Source organism: Electrophorus electricus, chromosome 11, assembly GCF_041902795.1.
Source record: "Electrophorus electricus isolate QZ-2024a chromosome 11, ASM4190279v1, whole genome shotgun sequence".
Lineage (NCBI taxonomy): Eukaryota > Metazoa > Chordata > Actinopteri > Gymnotiformes > Gymnotidae > Electrophorus > Electrophorus electricus.
Window position 1 is genome coordinate 4,981,744 of NC_137507.1, and position 20,757 is coordinate 5,002,500.

Consider the following 20,757-nt stretch of genomic DNA (forward strand, 5'->3'; position numbering starts at 1 on the left):
TATGGAGACATGAAAAACACTTTCATAATAGACTTTTTCCTCCAGGAAAATACACTACTGTTAAGTAAATGTAATGAATAGAAATTTGCAAAACGTTGTACAGGGTTTAGGGAAGGAAAAAGGGTCACATTGTCAGTGACCTCTGGAGCAAAGCATTCAACCTTCAACCCTAATGGTCATCAGTTTGAAAGGTGATTATCTGTTGGTATGCATATGTGTGTGTGTGTGTGAGTGTGTATGTTTTACAGAACTAAATGTTGTTTAGGAGATAAACAGCTATGAAATGACGTGCACACATATAATCACATTTATACATCTTTATAAAATATTTTATTGCTTTTGCTTTAAGATATTTAAAAGCTTTTGCACCTTCTAGACACACAGCACTCTGGTTCTTCTGCTGGAAAAACATTACCATCAAATGTTCTTAGAATTCAAAGCATCTCTGTTTTCACCCTTTACATATCCCAACCGTACCTCCACCTTGTTCCCCCACTACGGTGCACCACCTACTCCGTTGTTCAGTGCCCACACGGGGGTCGAAAATGTCTTCTGTCACAAACTATCTTGCTGTATTTCATCGCTTCCACCCTGACCATTTCAAGTGAAACTATGGATAGCTGGCACCTTGCTGCTGCTGATTGGTTTAGCCGGAACTGCATTTTACAACTCTGAGTGCTTCTCTCTGGAGTGGCCTAGACGTGCTAGTGACACCAATTCGCAGAGTGCGACTGAGGGGGTGGCGGATGGCCGGTCAGCTGGAGGAAAATAGGGGTTATTAGGGAAGAGATGCACATGAACATGGCGCAAGCAGGCTGCTGTGATTAACCGGCTCAGGTAATGCCAGCGCTCTACATGAGTAGACAGAGAGGACAGACTCACGCTCTCACCATGAATGGGCTGGGCGTTAGCGAGCAGCACGGATACACTGCTACCACTTGCCTTGTCTTTTGTGTGGTGGGCACATGTGCCGCATATGCGGCAGGTTTGCCTCGCTACAAATATCGCCTCCCAGCCTTTCTATGGGCCTGTTTAAAAGAGCTTTTATTGGTTTAGTCCATTTTAAAATGCAGTCTGGATTGCCACCAATTAGGGTTTCCTACACTAACAGTGAAGGGGGAGATTTGGCCGTTGCGTTCTCTTCAGGGTAATAAATAAACTAAGGCTATCTTCTGTTGATTAGTGTAATGTATCGCATTGTTTAAACTGTCTTGTATTAATCAAAACATATTATCAGCAAAAGGGTGGAAAGATTTGAAATGGTAAAGTAACCCTTGAGTTTAAGAGTCCTATATAATAGACTAAAAACAGAAACATAGAGCGCTGTTAACTTAAAAAATGGCTAAATGACCTTTAAATGACAGCATTCTAAATGACAAAGCCTGTGCTAAAGATAAAAGAATGAAAACAGTTGTACACTCACACAGTGCCTGGTATCCATGAACTTTCACTCACTCTCTCCGTAGGATGTACCTAAGCGCTCCCTCATTAAATTCCCTCTATTGTAACTATGATACTTATTCCCTTTTACTTAGAGGCAATATCTTAAAAACATTCCTCAAAAGGACAAATCCCTACATGTAAATGGACTTACAAACTGCATAAACCACTTCAGTTTGGTCTTTAATAATATATCTCTTTTTTGAACTGTGTATTATCACATTTCGCATGGATGCGACCAATATTTCCTATTTAGCTGTCCCTTTTTTGAGTCCGTTCTCAAGGCCAGCAGGACTGAGTAGGAGGGTGTCATGGGTAAACCGTGCAGTGGTGTGTATTGTTCTTGGCAGCATCAGGGACGCAGCGTGGGAGAGAGAACAGAGGACAGGCATGCTGGGTATTCATACTGCCAGCAGCCACTCTATCTGCCTCAGTTTGGTTGTTGTGAGTCCATTATGTGATGGTTGTCGACCAACCACAGACATAACAAACCTTGAGAGAATTCAGAAATTCCGACACATACACACAGTGAGGACACACACAGAGGCACATAAATCATACACATTACAATATTTGTGTTGACAAATATTTTACTACAACTCTTTAAATCCTAAATCTAAGACTTATCTCATCTTTAGCTGATTCCTAATAATAACCATAGCAATAACCTATAGCCCGAACCAAAATGGGTACGACAATGTAAACCAAACCAAAATAGTAATAAATGAGTAAAGAATATGTAGTACTGTATCTACTGCATCATAAATCATCAAACCAAAAATATTCATTAATGATATACTGTCATTTGTACATTTCTCTTTCACAATAATGCACTTGTGATTCAGACACAACTTAAAATGTCTCACTGTCACCATCACAGTGTGAAGGAACAAAGGCGGAAAGAGCACCTTTGGTGTACGTCCGGCTTGTAGCTGCCAGTGCTTGTATTGGTTACCTTGCTGACATGTGCATGGCCATGAAACCACACCACATGCTGCATGTGGTGTGGAGCCACAGAAGAGAAGAGCCAATGGGCTGTTACAGCAGCCCAACGAGGCTTCCTGCCATCTAGGTGTATAATGAAAAAGCCCATTACAGACAAAACAAATCAAACAATGAACAGTCCTTGCCAAGTGGCCCTTGATATTTGTGTGATGATGACAGCATCTTAAGTAGGTTCTTATAAAAAGCCTCACTTTGAAGATTTGATTCTGCATCTCAGGGTTTCACACTAGTGTCATAATTGTGAAATCGGACAGATCCAAAAATTATGCAGGAAGGTGTTGGTTATAAGATAAACTGCTTTGCTAATATGTTGTCTGTTATGCTATGCAATAGGGCTGTATATGCAGAGATTCCTTTCATGGCTTTCGATGTCCCCAGGACCACAACATAATATGAGTTCAGTTAGACCCGAGTGCCTGATAGCAGGCATCGCTATGACAATAGTGCACTTTCTCAGTTTTATACTAATTTCTGACATAATAATTCCCACATTTTTCAAAACCAACAAACCATGCAAAATGTTGGACATGCCCCTGGATTCCAGAACATTGTCCTCTGTAGAGGTAGTCACATGACAGGCCCCAGGCCCACAGAGTGCTGTGTGGAACAGCAAAGGGGGACTTTTAGACAATCTACAAACCATGTATTTACAATTTCCATCTGCATAATGAGTTGATGCAACCAATGGCAATGCTCAGTGGCTGGACATAAGGTGGCCTGCCTGGAGGTCTTATGAATGCATAAGGGAAAGTTCCAGTCCCATCTGACATCTCTCACAGTCAAATAAACGCATTCTGCGTTGCAAGTATCTATTATGAAAGAGGAACAAGTCAATTATAGCTTGATGCACACTATGCACACTATGCTCACTATGCTCACTATGGTGACAGGGCATGAGCTGATGGACTGAGCAGCCTGGAGGCCTGTGGTGGGACCCTCAGTCTCGAGCAGCCATGGGGTTATTAGCTTGGAGCATTACCAACCAGCGGGGTGTTATCGTGGGGCTCAGGCAGTTGGTTGGCAGGGTGTTACCCTTGGCCTCACCCGGCCCTTCGGGCATTACCCCAGGGCTCAGCTGTCTGGCAGTGCATTACCTTGGGGCTTGATTGGCCAGTGGGGCATTACGGAAGCAGGGACTGGGCTTTGATAGGCACACTGGTGTTCTGCTTATTCGGATCTCTATTGGATACAGAGCAGAGACATCGGATCTCTCTTCTGCATGTATCAGCACAATCAGACTGGGTTATAAACAGCTCATGTGAGTGCTTTACATTGGGGAATGATTCTGAGAGCACTAGTACAAGGCTTTTCACTAGAGCAGAAGGCTTATTGATAACAGCTATGTAACAAAAGTAATGCTGTGTGCTGACTTTTTTTTTCCAGAATTATTTCCATATAACAGAGTAGTAACTGAAGCATTTATCTTAGGTGATCTTTATGTCAATTAAATATATGTACTGCTGCAACCTCATTTTTTCAAAAATAAACTTGCAACAACACATGCAATTTCCTTGAGGTGCTAAACTGCATTGGTCAAGCCATCAGTGCATGTGGACGAGCTACTACTGTACAACTACTGATTAACTGAACACTACTAGCACTTATTGTTTGGTATAACATTAGCATTGTTTGATAAAGTACTTATGCTCATTTCGCATTTCTTCTATGTATCAGCATTGATTCCTGTATTTCAGCAGTATTCTAGTTCTACAGTATCTTGAAGTCTAACCTACTGTACTTTCTATGAGTGGATGACAAAGAATCTTTGTAAGTCACTCTGCATAAAAGGGTCTGCTAAATGCTAAAAATTTTAAATTGTTGCATAAAATGTAAATTCCAAATACATATGAGCAAATAAGCACACCACTCTCCTAATGCAAAATTGTAGACACAGTGATCATTTGGTATCATAAAAATCCCATAAAAGTATCTGGGCAAGCAAACTACAACACAGTGACTGCAGTTGCTAATTATCAGTCCCAAAACACGTCCTTAAATTGGGCATGACTTGCAATTGCTTATTCACTGCCTGTAAATCATACTCTAAACCAGTCAATTGACTACTACTGGTTAGAGGCAAATGTTATGAAGTCATTTGGGACAATTTTCCATTCCATTACACATTTGCAGTTTTAGGGCTCATCCACACATTGAATTCAATTTCTACCTCCATATTCCCCACTCTGCATTCTGCGTGGAGATGGAAAGCATATGCTCACCATCCTTCTGACCAATTTCAGTTACTATGATTGAGACATGTAGGGCAATCACAGCATCAGACTGCCAAGGCTGGATCAGGTATGCTTGGAGATTTTCCCATGCTGCACTGAGGGTGAAAATATTATCTGCTTTGTTGATCAACACATGTGGCCCAATGTCAGGGCAAGGGTCGGTTTTGTATCATATTACAGTGTTTTTGGTTATTTTTTATTTTGTGTATGAGTATTCACTTGTATTACATTACAGAATTGTATGAAGCCCAATACAATTACTGTACTTACAGTGATTATGTTTTCTCATTCTTGCCTTTTACTTTGTTGGACCATCTGTGTGTGTGCTGATGATTTTACTGTAATTGTAGTAAGTAATGGTGGATTGCAGTAGGAGTACAGTAGTAAGAAACACCTATAACAATTTAGAACTGACCATAACTGCATCTTTATTGTGTAGTTAGAGTTTTGAATGGTTCATGAATATTGTATGTATTGAACTGCTGTGTGTTACTGTTTGAGTGAATTCTACAGTTGTCTTGATTGTCTTGATTGAAGTGTAGAGTTTTATACAGATGATGAGATGTGTTAGTGTTTCACAGGCTGTATTGGCTGGTTAGAGAATGTGGTTACTGTTCATTAAACCTCAATTTACTATTGTATTTCTTGTACTATTTTCCTTCTTCTTGGCAGAGGCAAAGAAATCCAGAATAAAATAATGTGCACATTAAAATAAGAATCAAACCCATGTTTGTGACATAGAGAGAGAGAGAGAGAGAGAGAGAGAGAGAGAGAGAGAGAGAGAGAGAGGGGTTATCCTAATTTATTAATTTCCAGTTTCTGTATACACTGTGGCATACCACACTACAAGCCAGGCTCAGCATATTCCTGGCCAACCTCCACGAGTGTTCTCTGGAACATTTGTGATTGGATGTTTTCATCACAGCTTAGCTTACCTCAGGCTATCCAAAAGGCCATACGCTCATGTTACCTAGAGGTGAGGCTGGCTTATACATTACCACATGCTTAATGAACATGGCAATGCCATCTAGCCCTGTAACCATGGAGGTTTAAGACATGGCTTTGACATCTGCTCCTTTACCATACACTGCAGCAGGGAAACTGCAAAGTTCTCAAAGCATTCAGAAAAAAGCACCAACAACGCCTTCATGTGTATGTCCTCATTCTAGAATGTTTTTGTTATGATAACTAGAACTTTTGATTGATTGGCTTCCCTAGAGCATGACTTGTCAAGTATGAGCATGACTCGTCAAGTTTGAGCAGGTTCATGTATTAAAAGCCTCTTCAACCAGAATTATAACCTGTAATAATATTGCAATAATATTGCAATAATTGTTTTGGGTTTTTTTGAGGATTTGTCTGCATAACATGGACACCTCCGAGATGATATTTGTCAGTATTTTGTCTATACAATAGTCAGTGAACTTATGCTGGGTTCAGCATAACAGACTCAGGTCTATCTATCTAACTGGTGCTTGGAAAGGCTTTATACATTACTGAAAGTGTACTAATTGCCATTGAAAAGAATTTGATTTATTCATGTTTCCTAAAGGCAAACAAACAAAGTAGAAACCCCCCCACAAAAACAGAAAAAAGTGATGCATGAAGAGGATGTATGATAAAAACAGATCATTTAGGGCTGGTTAGTTTTGTGACTGTGTTAACTGAGTGGATGCAGTCTTCTATTTGCAGTTATTATTTGATTGATCATCTCTCACTCTTGACAAACATATCTTTGAGGAGATGTTTTGTAGAAGATTAGTGGAGGTTACTTAAAAATATATGCAGTTTCAGCATCATCTTGAAGGATTCTGAAGTGTTTGAACATATTAGCCACTATTTTATTTGTAGGACGATAAGTGAGCACCAAAGGAACTCTTGTCTTAGCAGTAGATTGTTTGAACGTCTGTGTACCCATTCTCTGAGCAGGTCAAACCAAAGCAAAGGAATCATCTACGACTTTCTTGGGAAGTCCACAGTTATGAAAACCCTATTCATAAGTTACCATACTTTTCTGGAAAAACTCATCATTCTCACTGCAAACTTTTTAAGTTTAAGTAGCAATGAGTAAGTCAAGGAATTTGTGCAGGCCTTGGAATGTGAAGAGATTGTCTATAAGAATGAGGGTCTATCGATATATAATAGATGGTAGTACTTAAACCAGAATTTTCAGAATCCAAAGAAGTTATCTTCATGTGAGGATGTGCTATACTTCATGTATATACCAGAGTTGATTGAAATTTAGAGAAGGAAGAAATTGTTGGACTTATTGGAGCTCTTCAAATGTGCATGTAGCAGTACCAAAAATGTAATCAACGTATCTCAGAAATACTGTGGGTACAGGTCCAATAAATTGTTCAAAAAATGTTTTCAGCATATCCCGCGAATAGGATTGCAGAGGATGATGCCATTTCAGTACTCAAAATAACTTCTGTTATCTGTGCATCACCTTATTAAGAGGTGAAGTAGTTTATTGTAATTCAGAAGCACTTTGCTTGCACAATGTTGTTTCTCTGGAAACTCTGTGTGCTTTACTACAGTATATACACTGAACAATATGAACTTGTCCAATACTCTCAGATCAACTCAAAGTCCTGAGGCAGGAGGGACTTTTATTCTAGTGAATAAGTATGCAATATCTTTGAAGAAAAAAGAAAAAAAAAGTGTCAGCCAATTTGCAAATGTGAGTAGTGTACTGGGGGAAGTGTTCGGTGGCTGACATGGTTGTGGTCTGCTGCTCATGTGAGGGTACCTGTCTGCTGCAGGGTCCTTCTGGCCATTTAGCTCAGCTAATGGGCTCATTATGACATTAAATGGCACATCTCTCCGCTCTGCAGACTGGCCTGTCAAGATAATGTAAATATTTGTTCCTGTATACCCAACCCCATCCACCATGTTGACCAAGTGAGCACTTTATTTGATATACTGTGCCCCTCAGATGCCCTCTTTTTAGAGTTTAGCGGAAGAGGGTGATGGGGTGGATAGGACAAAAGATCACAACACTGAAGCTCAGTGCCCTGTATCTCACTCTGTCTTACTATAAGTCAAATGGGGGGTGGTGTACAAACAGGGAAGAGGTCAGGAAGGACACAGCACAAACCGTTCCTCTTTAGAAGGACTACCACCTCAAAATGCATGAAAGGGTTAATTCCACTAGTGGAATTCCACTAGTGGACTTTCAGAAACCTAGTCTACTATCAAGAAGAAAATTGCTGACAATCAACTGCATGCTCTGACACACTGGCGACTGGATGATTGGGCTGAGTAAGGGAATCCAGCAAGGCTTGTTATTGTGAAGCATCCAAGAATATGACATAAATAACTTAATTAAGCTCTGAACCATTCAAAATCTGGTGTTTGCCATTTGTCTTTCTGTCTTTCTATCTTCCTCCTCCTTCTATTGTTTTTGGCCAGTAATCACAAAACCCTTCAGAGAAGGACCACTGATTTCTGATCAGTGTTTGGGACCATGATTACTATAGTCTCTCCTCTAATTACACAGATCCTTCCTCCAGGTAACTTATGATTCATATAAGATATATGGTTTGAGATTGTGTTCACAACTCTCTGTTCCCAGGCTAAACCTAGAATCATGGAATCTCATGGACAGTCATTCTCTAGGGGATGTTTGTTTTATCTCCTCTTGTTGCTCCAACAATTTAAAAAAAGCCAGCTCCACCTAAGGTGTCACATCCAATTAGCCCGTGTGATGAGAGGACTCCGTTAATGCTGCAAGATTATCTCAAAAAGGAACCTAAATGGCACATATTATGAGGACATAATTTAATGTGACACCAGCTTTCAAAAAAGGCTTGAGCCCTACCTTTATTCCTGTAAATCTATTCAACAGGCAGAACCGGAGTACAGTAATCATGTATGTGACTGACATTTGGCCAAAATTAAAAACATAAAACTTGAAAACTCGGTCAACATATCAGCAGAGCTTGTGCAAAAATACGATTATTAATTACTGAAACAGGGACTTACAAAAGAGGGGTACAAACAATCTGTGAGCATAGAGCCAATTACAGGGGGATTTACAAAAAAGATTGTTAATAATTCTTACTGCCAAGAGACAGGAATCAGTAGTCAAGAAGCACCTTTGTCATACTACATAGCTCTAGTATAAAAGGTTAGTTGAAGACAGGCTAGCATGGACTAATTCAATGAGAGTATTACGGAGAAGGAAGACACTGTTAATGAAAAATGAAGTAAAAGAAAAAAATATTTGCAAAACCAGCCAAACAAACTTTCCCACATGCTTGTTGTGCCTCCAACAAATATTGTCATGGTTGTTGTCACATTGTCATGGTTGTTGTGCCTATATAGAAAGAGTTCTGAGGTTTCCAGTGGAAGATTCAAACTACAAAGGAGGAAAATGTCAGTGTTAAGCAGAGGTGCAAAAAAGCCAAACGAATGTGTGACCAGGTGGGATGAACTCTGACTCTATATGGCATGTCTGAGTCAAGCATAACCAGACATACAGCAAAGCAGGTGCAGAAGCGTCCTTCCTGCCAAGGTTTCATATCAAAAGACTTTGAAAGAAGTTGATTTACCCTTGATCACAGACAGTGCAGGGCCATGCCATAACCTTCTCTGAGCATCGTACCACAGGCAGCAAGGCAGTCTCCTCCTTCCTGCCTTCTCTGCATTTTTCTCCATAACTCTAATAGTCTTTATTCTGTAACTGCAGACCTGACCTTTAGATGACATTACACCCAAACCAGTCCACATTGAACTTGTAGTTTTAGGATTCTGTCAGCAAGTTTTAACAGAGCACCAGATATCCAAGCCACCTCAACCAGTCCATTGTTTAAGTACCATTTCCTCCCAATAACATCTCCTTTGGACACTCAGCTTCATCATGTGGACCATGCGCAAATGCAAAATGGCATCACTGGGCTAGAGACCTGCTGCATTGTGGTATAACCTGAGGTCATACACCCTGGACATCATCAGCAAGCCCACTCACCTGGGGTTATCTTCAGATGGACATCCCCTGTTCACATGATTCGTTCCGAGCAGCTGCCAGATATCTCCAAGGGCTTAGAGAAAGAAGTCCTGCTGCAGTGTGCTGACCACTCTCACTCAATGTCCAGCGGGGGGAGCAAAAGGTCTTCAGAAGGTCTTCAGCTTGTCCATATAGTGATCCCCACTTTTAATGTCAGGTGAAACCCCCTCCTACATATTCTGTAAAAAAACCAAACAAACAAACAAAAACCCAATAGCTCTGCCTGTATTCTCTATATATTATTCTCTATATATTAAGTGACAATGGAATGGGCAAATCATGTATTTGAATTTGCCTGATAGACCCATATAAAAAGCACACTGATGGAAAATGTTTAAAAAACATTTTTTTAAATGATTTTTTTTTTCCATATGTATTGAAAAGCTGTGGTTGAAGCTTAAGGTGAAAAAGAAGCGTTATGATGTATGAATGGTTGCTTCCAGATGTCCAAGTGCCCAACCAAGTATGCTACGTTGTCTGGAAACACCTGTTAATTGTGCTTGCTGTGTATTTGCCTGACACAAAGTTTATTAAAATGCCGTCGCTCAAACAAACGGATCCTGGCACAATAACTTGACAGGCCAATTTACTGTTTGAAGGACATCGACAAAGTGTTAAGGGTTTTTGTAAATCATTCCAAAGAGCAGAAGAGGAGCAGAGATTATTCAGAGACAGTAAGGCTGCACGATATGGATAAAAACAAATCGGATTATATTGATTTATTATTTCAATATACCTTGCACTATATAAAAACAGTGGTGATATATGATGCGGTTAATGACTGACTTGCATTACTTACAGGTGTTATTGATCAACATTTATTTAAGGTTGTTGGACATGTGAAGGCAATGATTCATCAAAGTAACCACAGAACATTCACATAAAACATCTGATGTGTTGGAATAGGTTGTGTAATTTGGGGAAAACCATGCAACAAAAAATGTCCAACTAAGCGCTGTACTTAATCATCGTTTTTATTCCTTTATTTTCTTTCTTTTTTAAAAAATCTCAATTAAAGTACATGCATTTTCTGACCTGTCATTGACTAGAGGCATTATTGTTTTTGTCGAAGATTATGCTAAACTAATCAAGTTTGCCACTGGTTTACTATGGCAACTAAACAAGCTACACTAGGTTTTTGTTGATTTTAGCAAGACAGGAAAGACTCCTTTAGATTTATTCAATACAAGGATAAAGCTCTATGTGCCAATAAACGTAAAAGACATTAAAGGTAATTCAAGGATGATGACATCTGAATCAATCCAACGAGTAATCTCAAGGAATGATTTCTCAGAAATTTAAGCTCTGATAAAAGTTACGCTACCGTTGCTAGTTACAATAAATCTCTGTGCACTGCTAAACACTGAAAGCGCTTCAATGATGTAGAATACATTACAGAAATATTCTGTGTAGCAAAGTTAATTGACGGTTTATCTAACAAGGATGCAATCATTACAAGGACTAAAGATATGCTTATCTTAGTAAGGCCTGCTGAACATCATATCGCAAGTTTGACAATAAGAGAACAAAAAGTGATTGCGAGAAGTTGAGCGTCGCTCACGATGAGAGGGCAGAGAAGCAAGACTTCTATGAACAGCTTAAAGGTCTGCGTTCAACTCAAGAGTTTTTCAACCTTGGGTGGTTCCAGTGTTGGGTACCTTTGCTTTGGCACTCATGAATGAGGCTTATCTGGTGCCAGGAATTCAATTTTTTTAAAAAGTCCTCACTGGCAGATTCATACATGTATGGCTATATAATTCTGATTCCTCCTGTTCACTCCATTACTGTTGTATAATTATGCTTATTGCTTAATAAGTGCTCAGTGAAAGTAGAAATGGTGAAATATAGTACAAGCGTGTGATTTCAGATACAGCAAGCATATGATCACCGTATGATCATTGCACACTCACATATGCTAGCAAATCAGGCAAAACCTAAAGGCTTTAATGTAAACTACAAATGTCCACTGCTAGAAAAACTCTGGACCGTTCAGGTTTCAAGTCTCTGGTGGTGCTTAAAAAGAAGCTTGTTTGAATGTGTGTGATTGGGGTCAATGTTAGCTGTCTTTACAATGCCTACAGCACCAGGCTCTCCATGTAAAATACTGGCTCTTGAAAATCAATATCACTGCAGTGTTTTTTCCACATGCAGCATTCAGACAGCAATCCTTTGAAGCAAACTGTGGAGGCTGTGATGAATAAATGATTTTCATTACTGGTGCAGAAGCTTGAAGCATTGAGGCATTAATAAATAAGCCCAGAGCTAACATTGTGCTGATCTGGTGCACATGCACTACAAACCACTCATGTTGGGACAGAACTAAATGACTGGCAACGCTACCTAGCAGTTAAAATGCAGCCCACAGGAACCACAACCACCCTCTTACAGCCGTCCAGGGCATCTCTCCAATCCTGGAATTGCAGACCTATTCATACCCACCATTTGCAGGCGTTATTACGGTGACAGTTGGGTGATCTCCTGTCCATTTCCCATTAAGCCTGTGGCTGTTTATGCGTATTGTCCTGGACTTGTGGTGCTGTCTCGGCTGTGCGCACAAACACGGCCCTCGCTGCTATTGTGCCTGTCCACAATGGATAATGAGCTATCTTCCTGTAAGCAGCCTGTGGGCCAGGTACACAATGTTCTCTTCTCTTGTCCGAACCTCAGACAGGGCATGCGTGCGTGCGCGCGCGCACACACACACACACACACACACACACACACACACGTAACACGAAAGAGACGTGCTAAAATCGCCAATTGAACACTGGCTACTGTAAATTTAGCCTACACCGAACATGCTGCTTTGATCTGTGTTTGCACTGAGACATCAAATAATCTACCCTGACCTTTTCCCTGGCCTATTTACATGGTAATGTGGAGCAGGGACTGGTTTGGGAGGCCATTCATCCTGAGGTCAAGGGGGTGATCAGATGTGCTCTACCTGGATCAGCTACTGTTTAGAGTGTGGCAGGAACATGCATAATAAAATGATCCCCTGCTCTGGGGTGTAATGCATTTTTTTGCCATGGTATTATTCAAACTAGTTACAGCATATGCAGCAGAACCTTGCTGTTTGCAGGGTTTTTCTTATTTAAAATTCCATAAAATGTACATTTATAGAACATGTTTTGATACTATGAAACTGCTGTTGTTGCTGTAAAGCTATTGAGAACTAAAGGCTCTACCAGCTCAAATCTACTGAAACAAAAAATTGTGTTCATTCTGATGACTTGCAGTAGCTGCCTCACCAGTTCAACTGCAGAATGAAGGGCATATCCACACCCACCTCCTGACACACACTTGCCCTTCCAACAATCAAAGTGGGCTGTCGGGTGGGTGACCCACGAGGAGTCAGGCAGGCCGGGGGAAGATGCCCCTGACCGTGCTCGGACCGGGGAATGGGGGTGCTGAGTGATGTCAACTGGAGTAACTTGCCACGAATGAGGCTCAGGGAAAGTCACTCCGCTCCCTTCGCTCACCCTGCTCACCCCACTCCTCCTGCTCATCCTACCTTCCCCGCTCACCCGATTCACCCCGCTCACCCCACTCCTCCTGCTCACATCAACGTGGTGCAAAATATTGAGCAGTGCCTAATGGGGAGTGGAGCAGACCTCATTGCCAGGACCCTGCTCCCCCCCTACCACACAATCTCCTTTGGCCCCCAAGGCTGGCATTGATGCACTGGCCCCTCCACCCCCAATATTTTTAAAGCAAGTTACTGGGCACAAGATTTAATATGCATGTTAATTTATTGGGGTTTTTTGGTTAGGTGCTGGTGGGGTCATTAAAAAAAAAGGCTTTGATGTTCGCAAAACTTGGCAGTCGCTCTCAGGTGGGAGTGAATTACAGCATTAATGAAGAATGGCGAAACAATGATTGAGGTTATTGTTTCCAACACATGCATGCTAATGAGATTCACCTGCATGCATGTAAATGTTCAAAAAACATTAATAAATCGGCCCTATTTGTTCTCAACAAGTGGCTCCCTTTCACGGTTTTTGCCCTCAAACCCTGAAGCTGATGCTTTGCGATTTTGACAAGATGCACTAAAATTAAGAGGTACAAGGAGTCTGGGTCAGCCAAGGCATTGATCACAAATTTGGTCACTATACAGTGAGAAGGCCTCTGTACTGCTTACGTATTTATGTTCCTGTCCTACATTACACACATGACAATAGGTACATGTCAGCTAATCGGTCCTGCAAAGCAGAGGATGTTGATTTTGCAGGCGATTATGTTTTTTATTGTCAGTCGCAGCAAAACCAACCGCTGGGTGACATGTGGGAGGTTGCGGGGGTGATCATACAAGTAGGGGCGCAGTGATTGACTGTAGTCGCGTGTTTGCACAGTACATGCTTGCAGAAAGGTGTGGTCCGTCTGGAGTCCTGAAGTGTCAGGGTTTCAGTGCATGCCAGCATCATACAAGTCACGCAGTGTGCACCACGCATTAATTAAAACAAAGAAACGACTTTCTTTGCTTTTCTTCTTCTTCCTGTAACAGTTATTTCAGACATGGTTCTCAACGAAGAGAAAAGACTTAATTAAACTAGAGCCGTGTATAATTTACAGAGTTGTCAGGCCTTACTCTCTAGCGCTTGGTTGCTACACGTAGTACCCCGCCTAAGGTTGTGCGCGCCACTGGTCTGCAGACGCGCACTTCACCCTGCATCGTGATATGATCATTTTGAACATAAACATGGTGAATGTTCATTTTTTATAGAAAAGTAAGGAACATGTCATTGAACTTTTATCCTTCCTTAAGTTACATTCGCTGTCTGGTACAAAATTCACTCACCATTGCAGACGCCTGATTTAAGCCAATGATGTAAAAAAGGGAAAACTTCAGCTGTCCATGTCCTCTTTGCTCATTTACATTTACAGCGTTTGACAGACCTTCTTATCCACAGCGATTCACGTCTGTATGACGGTATGTGTTACACCAGCGATGTTACTGCATTGCACAGCTTACTTTGCGCAATGTAATAACATCTCCTCTAAGGGATACTTAAATATGTGTTTCCGATATTTGTTAAGTGTGCTATTCTTAATTGATTTAAGCCTTTTTTAACACAAGGAGAGTTTCTGTATATTAGAAAATTGTGGTTAATTAGGTTTGTCCAGTGGGATTACTAAAAACAAAAATACCAAACACAAAGACATAATATTAATCAAAGTTGTTTGATTGAACCTATATGTGTGGGTCGTGAATCAAACTAACCATTATATTCTCCTTTTTCCCCCCATTCTCGCCACTATCTGTGAGGAAATTGATCAGTGAGTGCCATCTACTGGTGGCTGCGATTATCAAACAATATGTAGAACTGTTAACGTTTATGGACAGAAGTAGCCGAGGACCTCGGAGAGCTGGACACACATGCAGCCAAGCCTTTAAGTCGTAAACAAGGTCGAGCAAGACCAGGGGGTGTTTCAGAAAGCGGTTTAACAAACCTTAAACTTAACCTTGAACTCTTGAGTTGAACGCGAGCCGATATACCCGGAGTTATAGGTTCCAGAACAGCCGGTTAAAATGTCAGGGATTGAAGTCAATCAACTGTGAGTAGACTGAAGTTAACTGACGGTTAACTTCGAAAGCCATCACCACCTGACCGCTGATAACAGGATTCTACATGGATGGGAACGATAAAAACTGGGGAGCTTTCTCTGGGTTACCGCCTGTAGACCTGATAGGTAGCAGGTTAACGTCACAGCGTGTGTGAAGCTAACCCCCCGCAGGTTAACAGCGGCTGTCCCATTAACAAATTAATTAGTGATGCAACGTCGGTGAAAAATGCAGTTATTTAAGATTAGTCAGAAAAACGAATGATAATTAAGAGAACAGTTCTGAAGTCATTTGAGTACTTATTGTAGGGCATTGTTTATGTTTTTTAACAAACTCTAGCACTTATTGTTTATAGCACTTACCATTGTTTAAGATAGACCTTATGTATTTTGCACTTCTAGGTATCAGCATTCATCCCTGTATTCTACGGTATTCTAGTTCATTGGTATGTTTAATTCTAACCTACTATACTGTACTTGGATACATTCTATGAGTAAATGACAAAGCACTTTTGTAAGTCGCTCTGGATAAGAGTGTCTGCTAAATGCCGTATATGTAAATTTAGTATATTTTTGCTGTACGGTAATATTAGTTTAAAACTGAAAAATTTAAATAGTTCGATATCTTGAACTCTGGTGTTGAGTCACACAGGATATGCTGATATTGAAAAATGAGCCATCCCCTGCAGGCAAGCAGCCGGCCAGACGTCTCGGGTCTGCTCTGGTCTGGTCGTCGATTCTGAGGGCTTGTATCTGCAGGTCCCACAGTAGTCTACTACAGCTGTTGGAGCCCAGAGTAAGCAATCCGCAGCAATCGCTTTGTTTTAGTGGCTCTTTCTCATCAGAACCAAAAGGACACTGTTCCTACGACTGAATAATTCCGAGCAAGCTAGTAATTAGTGCATTTTACTGTAACGTGCTACCTCTGCATACATTCAGTGAATTAGTTTATGTGGATTGTGTATGAGCCTCTCTGAAGTGACAAATAAAATTCTCTTCAACTACGGAGGGCGCCGAGCAGCCACAGAGCCATTTGCCTATTCACACTTGAAAGAGTTCACCGTATTATTTTAAAACGTTGTTACACTTCACAAAAGAATGAATGGTGTGGCACTTTGTGTTGAACAGTGAGCTGAACTGCATTCTGTTGCAGTGGAGTAAGGGTATTCACACATTCATTAGTACTGCGTTCAATAGCGGGTCTCAATGGCAATATTTTTAAAGAAAATTCTGATTTTGTTGGAATACGTTTAATTTACTAATATGCAAAATACTTCACAGAAGTAATGAATCAATGCATTAGCTCTTGTCTGCAGCTAATATAGAACATTAACGGTGTAATAACAAACAAATCTTACACTGTGGAAAGGTTGTTTACATGGTAGAAAACTGGCGTGTAATTTTTTGCTCGTCCTGTTCAACAATGACTTGCTCTCAAAAATCTGATGAACACAAATAAATGGCTAATCAATTCATATTTTATTAAGTCATATCAGCAAAGGTTACAGCTACCAACTGCATCATAAAATAAAAACTCTCAAGCATTTAAAGACATATTCAGATGTCTATGAATCTGTGCTTGCAGTCTGTGAACGGAGTGGTCACAGTTTGCAATTCTGAACGGTCATGGCCTCCTCTGGCCAGGTGTAAGAGTCCACAGCAAATTCATCATAATCCGTGCTATAGATGAGTGTACGCACTAATTCTTCTTTATCGGCGGGTTCTGGGTGCAGTGCTGCCATCTTGTGCTCGTACGCGTATTCCACAATCTGTTAAGGCAAAGGTGCCCACAAAGAGCATGTCGCTAAATTCATACAGTAAAAGTAAAAGATTTAGACACTAAAAATGACATCAATAACAACAACAACAAAAAACAATGACCATATTCCTAACCCAAACCATAGAAATAAGCAGAAAATGTTCACAAGCTATTTTATATGAATTACTAAATAAAGCTTTATTTTATATGCACATCTACACATGGATTTAAACTTACAGTTTCATTTAAAATATCACTGTAAACCATTAAAAGTCTAAATACTTTGGGTTAGGAATTCTAAGTTATAAACATCAGGGGGGCAATATGGGATTCTCTCCAGTCTTTTGGCATTAATGCAAATGACGTGGCAGGGACTAAACTTTAATATTATGAAACAGCAGAATGCACCTTTTATGGGTAACAATAAGGTTAAACACTGTATTTAACAATGAATTTTTAATACCAATCTTCTGGATGTTTTGTTTACTTTTATGCTAAGCACTCACCTTCACTGCTATTCTGAAGGAAACGTCACGAATCCTGCAGAGAGGAGGATATAGTCTCCCCTCTGCAAGGTCATGCTCTGTCACCAGCTGAGCGATTGTCTGTAACCAAAAAAGGCTAAATTAAAAATATACTTACATAGCAAGGGGGGAAAAAAAATATGACCAAAATAGGAAATGCGTAGCTCTGTGAAACCTCAAATGTTCCCACAACATTGCTTTAAGAATCCAGTTGGGAGTCATTTCTTCTCGCCGGCCAGGGCTGCAACGATGGAGGCGGGTCTGCCTTGGATCAGTTGAGTTTACTGTTTTGTGTGGGTAAACTCTATTGTAGCACTGCATCCAATTCTTCTGTCTGGGGTTAACTGGGTTCAGCAGCTGCTTCCCCATCTATCAGGTTCCCACAGTTTACTCTTTTGATCAGACTGTTGAATGTCATGTTTACCCAACATCTTATCTGACATAATGACCTCAGAATCTGCTGTGTGTTAGTACAATGTCAACTTGGCCCTGGGCCGGTCAGTGCTCAGCTGTCCATGACTGACATGATATTGTTTACAAGAAAAAGCTTTTCAAAACCTGTCACCCAGGTGGCAATATTCCTTGGCACCTAGTCCACTGATGGCAGAAGCCAGTAGAGAAGAATGAATTTTAAAGTATCAGAATGAATTATTATTATCTTACCCTGTTTTTTTTTTTTAAACAAACAAAAAACAAAAACAAAAATAAAGGGTTTAAAAACAATAGAAAATAAGAATTAGTTATGCTTTTTGGTGCATAACCCTTTTTGGTGCACAACCAAATCTTTACTATATGTTGTTTGTTGGATTCACTGTCAAGATTTTTTTTTTTTTGGAGCTGAAGCATTTAGATAATGCAATAATGGAAAGATAGATACCGTCAGATAGAGAGAGATCGAGAGAGAGGGAGAAAGGGAGCAAAGTGGGAGTGAGAGATGTTTGTTACCTCAGCTGTTGTGAGGAAAATATCTTCAGTAATGTGCCTCATAGCACAGGCTGTAGCCCCTAGTGCCACACCAGGGAACACGTAGGCATTGTTGCCCTGGCCGGGGTAGAACGTCCGTCCATCTGCGAGAGTTACAGGATCAAATGGGCTTCCACTGGCAAATATACCTCTCCCCTGGAATACACAGAGAGAGACCTTAGTCTACTTACTGAACTACATGTGGATGCCTGCTCTCTCTTAGTCACAAAGAAAGACACACTCCCAAGTGTTACCTCTGTGAGATTGTAACACTGCTCGGCAGTGCACTCTGCCTTGCTGGTTGGGTTGCTGAGTGCAAAAATGATTGGTCTCTTGTTGAAGGATGCCATGTCTTTAATGATGCGCTGTGTGAATGCACCAGCAATGGCTGCTACCCCTGCGAGACAGGAAGTGAGATCATTTCCAAGATTCCCCAAGAGGAAAGTAGGGCTTTGTTTGCAGAGCTGCAGCCTTCATGATGTGCCTGTGTCTCATTCGCTTTAATGAGATTATTGGTACACATAAGACTAAGATATAAGACTAAGACATAAGACTAAGACATAAGACTGCTTGCATATGTCAAATGATTCATTGGTAGTTGACATCACTACCATATATCACTTGAAGATTGATAACAGTTTTAAAGCAGTTGAATAGATCATTGTGGAATTTATGGTTCAGTTTAAGTGGAAAATACATAACCTCATGCACATCCAGGTACTAGAATTTTAATGCATATATTAGAGATGAGGATAGGAGTGATCTAAAACTAAAAATATAAAATCTAAAAAAGTCTAAAAAAGAGAATCTAAAAAATACATCTAAAAGGCCATTAATTGACTGCAATTCTAACAAAATTGTTTTAAGGTCCCCAAAGCAAGGCTCTTAACCCTCAATTGTTCAAATTGTACACAGTCATAACTGTAAGTCACTTTGGATAAAAGTGTCAGCTAAATGCCATACATGTAAATGTCTTCACAAGCTAGACTTTCTTTAAAAATAATATGGACTTTAAAATTCGTCGCCCACAGTGAAGAAACAACATATACATGGAAAAATGGTCTGTCCACAGTCCTCACAGTCCTGAGTCATACTGTTATTTATGGGACAGATGTTAGCTGTCATTCAGCTAAACTAAATGAACTGTGTAGGTGTAGGGTCACTAGAGATCATTTTATTGTGCAGCCTGTATGCACTTTTTCTTTACCCAAAAAGGAGCTGTCTTTTACAGTTATAATTAGTCATAACTGATTACAATATTATATTCTTTGCACAGTTATAATTATTTATAAAGGGCAGGAGGCAACAGAAAGTTTGCAGCAGTTTGGACTACAGTGAACCGGTTAGGGTGGGTGAGGGAACAGAATCTTTGTGCACTCTCATTCCTAGGGGTGGGTTCTTTCTCCCTGAACACTGTACAGGGAGACTGTTTACACCTGCCTGAGATCTGGTTACAGTGTGAGCAAGGGCACTTCTGCATTACCCAATGTGAGCACATTCCATTCATGTGGTGCTGTGTTCAATTACACCCCCCCCACAAGTCCAGTTAAAATATCAGATACAGACTGCATTTCCAATGTCAGATGTATAAAGTGAATGAGTGTGAGTTGAGTAATCCCATTACCAATGATGGCAGTGGGCTTCAAGTCCTGAACCACATCTTCTAAATTCTTCATCTGAGCATGCTCGTGGGCGAACCTCTCTTTTTCATGGGTCAGGTAACTCCGGCCCTGAGAATGAGTGGTAGGGTGGGGAGGGGGTGGCAGTGAGTGAAAGAGAAACACTCACACTGAAACGATTACATTTAAACCACTTTGCTATGCTCCCTCTTAGAGAAAAGAGCAGCGCAGTACATTGGACTCACCTTAACGATCAGACCCTTGGAGTCAACCATCCAAATCTTCCTCAGACATGCCTCATGCGGGAGCCCCTCCTTTTCCATTGCCATGACAATGAGCTCAGCTATGCCCATAGCTGCCTGAACACAGCCACATACACCCAGATGCATATAATAGCAGCTTTGCAAGCAATAAGAAAACACCACCTGCTTCATGCTCTTAGACACAAGACTATGCATTTTCTATGAGATGAAAGCTGACTGTGTGTGTTATTAAATTATGCAAGATGTAAAATGAGGCAACATGAGTCATTATATGTCAGTCACTGTTGCATCAGTCTTCATGTCTTGAAAGATACCCCAAAATTTGACAGGGTTGCAAAGTTCCAGCATAGGTTGTTGGTTTCCCTACTTACAAGAAAATT

At 40.6% G+C, this 20,757-nt stretch overlaps 1 protein-coding gene across 2 annotated transcripts in view; it reads right to left on the reverse strand.

Moving 5' to 3' along the window:
• Positions 1-16,709: 16,709 nt before the first annotated feature.
• The window catches only part of me1 (malic enzyme 1, NADP(+)-dependent, cytosolic), a 53,131-nt gene continuing 49,083 nt past the window's right edge, over positions 16,710-20,757 (reverse strand). For both annotated transcript variants that reach the window (XM_035528446.2, XM_035528447.2), the window contains 6 exons: positions 20,360-20,473; positions 20,120-20,225; positions 18,750-18,892; positions 18,478-18,651; positions 17,515-17,613; positions 16,710-17,018 (listed from right to left, as the gene is read on the reverse strand). In XM_035528446.2, the coding sequence (XP_035384339.1) occupies positions 16,851-17,018; positions 17,515-17,613; positions 18,478-18,651; positions 18,750-18,892; positions 20,120-20,225; positions 20,360-20,473 (804 nt within the window). In that variant the 3' untranslated portion in view covers positions 16,710-16,850. The remainder of the gene's footprint in view (positions 17,019-17,514; positions 17,614-18,477; positions 18,652-18,749; positions 18,893-20,119; positions 20,226-20,359; positions 20,474-20,757) is intronic.